Source organism: Thamnophis sirtalis, unplaced genomic scaffold (genome assembly GCF_051295495.1).
Source record: "Thamnophis sirtalis isolate CommonGarterSnake01/CBP01778 unplaced genomic scaffold, rThaSir2_p1.2 scaffold_13, whole genome shotgun sequence".
NCBI classification, from domain to species: Eukaryota; Metazoa; Chordata; class Lepidosauria; order Squamata; family Natricidae; genus Thamnophis; species Thamnophis sirtalis.
In genome coordinates, this window is record NW_028261393.1 from 5,312,348 (window position 1) to 5,320,868 (window position 8,521).

The following is an 8,521-nucleotide window of genomic DNA, read 5'->3' on the forward strand; positions in this document are numbered from 1 at the left end:
GGTGATGTGAGAAGGGTGAGAAGCACCATAGACCATTGCAAATGTGAATGAACAAGGACCGACTTTCAGGGATGTATGCAAGGAGAGGTGATAAATTCAAGATGGCGGCCTCCATTCTGTGTTTAAAATCCCTACTAAAGTGCAAGCATGCCAGCTGGGCATGGAATTTGGGTTGCTGGAGTCTAAGCATGCTGGCTCAATTGAACTCCACACGTGCTGGCTGGGGAATTCAGATAGATTTGGAATCTACCCATCTTAAAATTGCTAAGCTCTAAGTTTCAGCCACAACTCCAATACCCTTCATTCCTATTTCAATCAATCAATCAGACTAGAGCTGGAAGAAACCTTGGAGGTCTTCTAGTCCAACCCCCTGCTCAAGCAGGAGACCCTCTACAATTTGAGACAACTAGAGCAGTGTTTAGGACGTCCACAAGTCTTAAAGTTGCCAGGTTTGGAAATTCTGCTTGATTTACCCCTGATTTACAATTCTGGGGTCGTGCATTGGTGATAGAGGCTGTCCATTTATCCACATCTGCCTGTCACAGGACTTTTGAAAAGATTCAATAGTGGGACCAAAATGCCAAATCCAATCTAAACATCTGGCTGGCTGCAACGAATCATAATGATAATGATAATATGTTAAAAAAAACCCTATGACATCCTAATTTCTTGGGGAGGACTTGATGCAAATGAAGGCCAATGCCAGCTAACAAGCAGGAATGTGTGACGTCACGCTGTTTTGTGTTTGATAATTATAATACTATTTCTGTGCCTCTAGGTGTATGCTGATCCAGGCTATTTGGACACCCTGACTCAGGTGCTGGGGGCCCTCCCTCCCCCCCAAGGGGGCAGAATGGAGTTAGAGGAGGGTTACAATGGGGTAAGTAACTGACTGGGGTGTGCTTGCAAGTAGGATGGAAGGTCATTGGGATGGATGGATGGGTGGGTGGATATAGATTGATGGCAGATAGAGAGACAGAGACAGATGGTAGAAACAGATAGATGGATGACGGATGGATGGATGGATGACAGGTAGATGATAGACAGGAAGGTAGGCAGGCAGGCAGATAGATGACAGACAGACCCAGATAGATGGATGATAGGTAGATTAATACTGGTAGATGGATGGATGACAGACAGATAGATGACAAGTAGATGAGAAATAAATAGGAGGGTAGGCAGGCAGGCAGACAGACAGATAAATGACAGATGACAGGCAAACTGACAGACAGACAGATTGTAGGTAGGTAGCTAGCAGTGGTGGGATTCAGCCAGTTCGCACCACTTCGGGAGAACCGGTTCTTAACTTTCTGAGCAGTTTGGTGAACTGATTGTTGGAAGAAATCATTAGGGCAGAGAACCGGTTGTGAAATTATTTGAATCCCACCACTGGTAGCTAGGTAGATTAGATAGATAGCTAGACAGACAGACAGACAGACAGACAAAATACATACATACATGGCCTGGCTTGGGCCATGGCTTGGGGGTGGGTGGGTTGGTGACTCCCGGCCTAAATGACCTTGGGAATTTCTGGTATTTTTTTTTTCCTCCAGAGTTCAGCCCTGGGAGCTCAGGGGGGCGTGGCTATGTCCATCATTGGTGCGGAAGATGAGGATTTCGAAAATGACATTGAACCTGTAAGTGGGGAAATTAGCAGAACAAACGGGGCCTTTAAGAAGATTAAGAGGATAAAGTGGGTCGGAGGAATTAGGTTGGGGAAAAAGCATGGAAGAAAGAACATCATAACGCATACAGATAGTCCTCAACTTGCGACAGGTGATAAGCAGGCTCCGTAAACAGTCGTAAATTGAGGACTAGCTATAGTTTTATTGAATCATGCCGGAGATGGAAATGGAAGGATCTCTCCTGCCCCCCCCGTGATCAAGCTCAAGAGTTATTTGCGACCCCAAGAATTGTAGAAGCCAGAGGTGGGCATGGAACTTGGAAGATTATCTAGTCTCGTGATGGCGATCGGTTCTCCAGCTGGGATCATATAATACTCTAGGTTAATTTTCTCAGCTTTGGCTGCTTGAAGAGGCGTTGACTTCAACTCCCAGAATTCCCCAGTCGGCATGCCAGCTGGGGGAATTCTGGGAGTTGAAGTCCACGCCTCTTCAAGCAGCCAAGATCGACAAACAATGCTTCAGTGTATACTTGGATTGGATTGGATTTATTACATTTATATGCCGCCCTTTTCCCCGAAGGGGACTCAGGGCGGCTCACAATTCAAGTCAGGGAAGGGGGTACAGACAAGGGAATAAAAAAGACGAACATAACAATACACAATTTAAAAGCACACAACAGTCATACCATTCGAGGAGGGGGGCAAAAGCTCTTTAGCCCCAGGCCTGTCGGAACAGCCAGGTTTTAAGGGCTTTGCGGAAGGCCTGGAGGGTGGTGAGGGTTCGAATCTCCACGGGGAGCTCGTTCCAGAGGGTCGGAGCAGCCACAGAGAAGGCTCTCCTCCGGGTAGTCGCCAGTCGGCATTGGCCGGCGGATGGAATTCGGAGGAGGCCTAATCTGTGAGATCTAATCGGTCTATTGGAGGTGATTGGCAGCAGGCGGTCTCTCAAGTACCCAGGTCCAATACCATGAAGGGCTTTATAAGTGACGACTAGCACCTTGAAGCGTATCCGTAGCGTAGAACATACTTGAGCACGTTCGGAATGGATTGAGTTCAACTTGTAGCAGAAAGGCCCGATTGGATCAGCTGCTGGCCTGAATCCACCCTGAAGATAGTTGTTCTTAATTGTGGACGGGATGAAAACCACAGGAGGATCTGAACAGGAGATTGAAGAAACAGACAGCTGGCCTTGCAGGGCTGGATGAGGAAATTCCATTCCCAAGGGTGTTGAAGATGGCTAAGGAAGCTATTTCTGGTACTGATAGAAAAGAACATTTGTAGTTAGGGTTGAACGGGGACCTTAGTGCTCTCTGAGCTTGGTAGTTTTCCTTGCAGACGTTTCATTACCAAACTAGGTAACATCTTCAATGCCAAAAGGGAGGAGGAGGAAGAGAGAAAGAGAAAGACGGGAGGCTTCTTGAGGTTCTCTGAATTTAGTCATTTTCTTGCCGATGTTTCGTTACCTTTGCTCTTCGTTTTATATACTGTTTTATATACTTAGAGTATATACCCAGGGCAAGATATTCGTATATAAAAATAAGAGCAAAAGCCCCTCCCTTCTAGCACTGATGATGTTACCTAGTTGGGTATTGAAACGTCTGCAAGAAAGCCACCAAGCTCAGGGAGCACTATGGACCGTACAACTTCAGGGGTGTCAAACTTGGTTTTGTTAAGGGCTGCATCAGGGTTGTGTTTGACCTCTGGGGGCCAGAGTGGGCGTGGCCAGCTCAATGTCACTCACGTCGGGGGCACCTCTGGAGGCCCAAGCATTCTGCCAGCGAAAACGGGATGCCGAGCCCTGTTTTCGGCTGGGATGGCCTCCCGCAACCCTCTGCCAGCGAAAACGGGATGCCGAGCCCTGTTTTCGGCTGGGATGGCCTCCCGCAACCCTCTGCCAGTGAAAACGGGATGCCGAGCCCTGTTTTCGGCTGAGATGGCCTCCCGCAACCCTGTGCCAGTGAAAACGGGATGCCGAGCCCTGTTTTCGGCTGGGATGGCCTCCCACAACCCTCTGCCAGCGAAAACGGGATGCCGAGCCCTGTTTTCGGCTGGGATGGCCTCCCGCAGCCCTCTGCCAGTGAAAACGGGATGCCGAGCCCTGTTTTCGGCTGGGATGGCCTCCCGCAACCCTCTGCCAGCGAAAGCGGGATGCCGAGCCCTGTTTTCGGCTGGGATGGCCTCCCGCAGCCCTCTGCCAGCGAAAACGGGATGCCGAGCCCTGTTTTCGGCTGGGATGGCCTCCCGCAGCCCTCTGCCAGCGAAAACGGGATGCCGAGCCCTGTTTTCGGCTGGGATGGCCTCCCGCAACCCTCTGCCAGCGAAAACGGGATGCCGAGCTCTGTTTTAGGCTGGGATGGCCTCCCGCAACCCTCTGCCAGTGAAAACTGAGGTCGGGAGGGCCCTTCCGAGCTCCGTTTTTTGCTGGCAGAGTACCGTGGGCCAGTCCTTCGCTGTTTCCAGGGCAGTCCCATGGGCCGGATCTAAGCACCCGGCGAGCCAAATCCAGCCCCTGGGCCTTGAGTTTTGACACCCCTGCTATAGCTATTTCTGACTTTTTCTTATCTTATCCACAGTTCCAGCACCCGGATGCTCAAACCAGCTTGTTCCAAAACCTGGAGATTCTGATGAAGCACCCTGCATACTTAATGGTTTTCATACAACATGTGGTGCTCCAGTTTGATTCAAGCCCTGTGGTGAGCTGACAACATCCGTGTGTGTGTGTGTGTGTGTGTGTGTGTGTGTGTGTTTAACTGCAACCACCTCAAGTCTCTTCCTCTTCTGCATAACCCCCCCACCCCACCCCCCGGTAACTGTGAAGCACCACACCCTCCTTCACTGAAGCTGCTAGCGATGGATCTCCAAAGTGTATAAACGTGCATTGTGGTGCAACAGGCGTTGAATGCACACCTGTTCGTGCCGGCTCTGTTCCCATGGATGTGCGAGCATGGATTGAGTTCCAAGACAAAAACAACACCGGCTGTGAAATTCTGGGGATTGAAGTCCACATGTTTCAAAGTTGCTAAGGTTGAGAAACACAGCTGTAGAAGAATCACTGATGCGTTTCTTGCTGGACTGGATGAGTCCGGTGTGACTGGAAGGGAAATTGCATGATTCTTGCCACCCTCCTTAAGTAACATTAATGTGTGACATAATATAGTGGCAATGGACAACAGAGATTGTTGTCAAGGGCGACAAACATAACATGGTTATCAGTGTGAGGAAAAACGCACTTCAAACAGAAACAGACTGGGACTCCATAATAAGTCCAATATTCCTCCCATGTTTTTATTTATTTCTTTGTTTGTCAAACGTGTACAAGATAACATGTATGGGCATGAAGATAAACATGAACAAAGGATGTAAATGTAAGACCTTGGGTGGCGCAGTGGTTAGAGCACAGCTGACTGCTAGCTGCCATTCAGCAGTTTGAATCTCACCAGGCTCAAGGTGAGCTTCCCTCCTTCCGAGGTGGGTAAAATGAGGACCCAAATTGTTGGGGGGGGGGGAAGAAGCTGACTGTAAACCGCTTAGAAAGGGCTGTAAAAGCGCTATGAAGCGGTATATAAGTCTTAAGTGCTATTGCTAAATACAGATAGCAATAGCAGTTAGACTTATATACCGCTTCATAGGGCTTTCAGCCCTCTCTAAGCGGTTTACAGAGTCAGCATATCGCCCCCACAGTCTGGGTCCTCATTTCACCCACCTCGGAAGGATGGAAGGCTGAGTCAACCCTGAGCCGGTGTGAGATTAGATTAGAACCGCTGAACTGCAGATAACAGTCAGCTGAAGTGGCCTGCAGTACTTCACCCTAACCATTATGCCACCTCGGCTCTATAAGTGGGGACAGGGGAGGAGGGTGGAAAGGAGAGAAAGAGAAGGAGAGAGGGTAGGAAAGGGAAGAGGAAGAGTAGGAGTGAGGGAGAGGTAAGGGAAGAAGGAAGGGGAAGGAGAGGAGGAAAGAAGAAAGTAGAGAAGAGAGGGAGGGAGGAAAGATAGGGAAAATAAGGTGGTGTTACAACAGGCGGAAGGGATAGTAAATAGGCAACTCAAAACTGTATATTATAACCTATTAAATGGAATAACAAATGTGTAAGAATGGGAAACGTAAAGAAGAATAACGATTATGTGAATGTACACTTACAATGGTATGTAAGAGAATAAAAAATAAAAAAAATTGGGGGGGGGAGATAAATAGGGGCAATAGGCACGCTGGTGCTCTTGAGCCGAGATGGCGCAGTGGTTAGGGTGCAGTACTGCGGGCCACTTCAGCTGACTGTTATCTGCAGTTCGGCTGTTCAAATCTCACCGGCTCAAGGTTGACTCAGCCTTCCATCCTTCTGAGGTGGGTGAAATGAGGACCCAGATTGTTGGGGGCGATATGCTGACTCTGTAAACCGCTTAGAGAGGGCTGAAAGCCCTATGAAGCGGTATATAAGTCTAACTGCTATTGCTATTGTTATTGTGTATGCCCCCTTTAAGGACCTCTTAAGAATGGGGTACGCTCTAGACAATTTGATATTGAAGCTGTGAGGGTTTGAGGCTGTAACAACGGAGTTTTCTGAGTTTTGTGGCTGCTAGTTATTCCTTTTAAAAATTGCTAGAGAGGGTACCTATTAAATGGGGGTAAATCTCCAATCCCAAATGTGACGCCCATTCTGATTTTTTTTCCAAGTCACTCCCCACATTCCAATTTTAAGATGGGCGGACTTCAATTCCCAGAATTCCCCAGCCATAACTATAGATCTAACTCTGGGAGAAACAGTGCAGATGTGACTGAGGAGTAGCTATTTGAACCCTCTTCCTCCTGATCCTCTTTGGCCTCTGGAAAGCAGCCTCCCTCCCTCCTGGCTACCTTCCACCACACTTTTCACAAACTTTTCACAAACTTTTCACAAACTAGACCTCTAAGCATCGCTGGGCATTTAGAAAAAAATGGCCCAAATGAGGAAGTTTCACAGATCTAAACCAGAAGTTTAGAGTTCTCCTTTTTTTCAGTAGTGAGAGAAGAGAACTGTGAACGGTGGGGGTCTTTGGTGTTCTCTGAGCTGGGTGGTTTTCTCGCAGGTGTTTTGTGATCAAACTAGGTAACGCCATCAGTGTTGGAAAGGAGGGGAGTTTGTGGAGTAGAGGAGAAAGAGAAAGGGGAGGAAGACGACTGTGGGATCCTTGGTGGTCTCTGAGCTTGGTTGTTTCTTACAGACATTTTGCCCAACTCATCAGTGCTAGAAAGGGGGTCTTCTGACCAAGGCTTCCCCAAAAAAGCACGAAGCAGATTCCTGGTCCCGGGAAAACCCCTTTTATTAAACGAATATGAATTCCTCTCATTCACATTCAAGGAAGGCCTGGTGAACAGTCTTTCAAAGGTGGATTTATGACCACAGACCTTATCTATCTTGGAAAGCTGCCAGTCTTTCAAAGGTGGATTTATGACCACAGACCTTATCTATCTTGGAAAGCTGCTATGTAAAGCTTGCGGTGCTGTGCAAGGAGAGACTCGGCAGAGAGTCTCTGAGATTCACGGACAGATCTTCACACTCCTGAAACGAAAGAATGAATGGTTCTCTACAAAAGCCCACTCCCCTTTTGCTCCTCTTTTATTTCCTATGGGAGGGGCCATTCACCTCCCACCTGTGGCTTTACTTCCAATCAACCCTGATTTCTTAGCTGTTTTTTTTCTCTTAGCAGCTCTGCGCATGCACACAGTGGGAACAGGCTCCAGTTGTTCTTCTGCCTCACTGCTGTCTAGCTCCGAAGGCAGCTGATAACTGTCAGACGGCCCTGGGCCCCCCTCTGCCTCCGACGCAGAGCCCTCCTCAGAGCCTTCCCCAGCCTCCAGGACTGGCCCATGTTCCTCCCCAACCTCCTCACTGTCCGACTCTGCTGCCAGGTTGACTGGCCTCCAGCAGGCCACAACAGCGGTGTTTGCTCTCTGCGTTAGTCTGTTTGTTCAGAGAGCGAGCAAATCCCACTCTCTTCTCGTCCTGATGATGTTACCTAGTTGGGTAATGAAATGTCTGCAAGACAACAACACAAGCTCTGTCTCTTTAGTAGCTTCTGCGGGTTTCCTTTAATATCTTCTCTCCCTGTAGCTCTGTTACCTGCACGTGGACCTCATCCTAAACCGCCTTGGGCCCAAGGAAGCCAAGAAGCAATTTGTGGATTTTTGCCATGTCTTCTTAGACAAAACTGGGGTGAGTAGAAGATCTGGGAAGACCTTTCGGAAAGAAAACTATCCCAAATATTTGGATAATTGGAAATGAGGGGCAGATTCCTTTTGTTTACCTTCCAGATCAGGTTTACACCATTTGTTCTCGTTCCCCTGGTTCACAGGGTAGTAGGAACTTACAAAAGCTCCAGATAGTCTTCCTGATCGATCGTCGCTTTATTTTCAGTGACTGCATTCTTAATCTGCTTCTTGCATTCTCTTATCTCTTCGACAGCTGCTGAGAGTCCCTATACCAACTGTTGTGCAGTTTGAACTGGGTAAGAGCCAACTTTCATGACGTAATTTGTGCCATGATCTGGAGCAGAGTGTACAAATGGATCAGGTGTGAGCTGCAGAAATCCAGCACTGACCACCAGAGGGCAGCAAAACATTCAAGCCTTTTTTTAAAAAATCGCTTTGCTGCCCTCTAGTGGTGATGTTGATTTTCACAGCTTCGATGAGATTGCCGTAAAGATTTGTGTAGCTTCTACCATTAGGAATATCAAGCCTTTCCTAACTGGATATTAGGGTTTTGGTTAGCCGTATTATCTGGGAGTTATGGAAGTTGCAATCTGAACACATCTGGAAGGGACATCAGGTCGGGGAAAACCGATGTAAGCAATTATTTGCGTAAATTTCTCTTTGTTTGGTTCTGTGAGCCCAATTCTTTCCTCTGTAGAACATATTCTGGC

General features: G+C 48.0%; 1 protein-coding gene across 8 annotated transcripts in view; it reads left to right on the forward strand.

Moving 5' to 3' along the window:
• The window catches only part of ARHGEF1 (Rho guanine nucleotide exchange factor 1), a 71,896-nt gene that overhangs the window by 18,194 nt on the left and 45,181 nt on the right, over positions 1-8,521 (forward strand). For all 8 annotated transcript variants that reach the window (XR_015698344.1, XM_087727643.1, XM_087727639.1 and 5 more), the window contains exons 2-6: positions 779-880; positions 1,554-1,637; positions 4,198-4,317; positions 7,714-7,815; positions 8,065-8,107. Coding sequence is in view for 7 of the 8 variants with exons in the window: in XM_087727639.1 (XP_087583765.1) it covers positions 779-880; positions 1,554-1,637; positions 4,198-4,317; positions 7,714-7,815; positions 8,065-8,107 (451 nt within the window). In the remaining variant the exon portion in view is untranslated. The remainder of the gene's footprint in view (positions 1-778; positions 881-1,553; positions 1,638-4,197; positions 4,318-7,713; positions 7,816-8,064; positions 8,108-8,521) is intronic.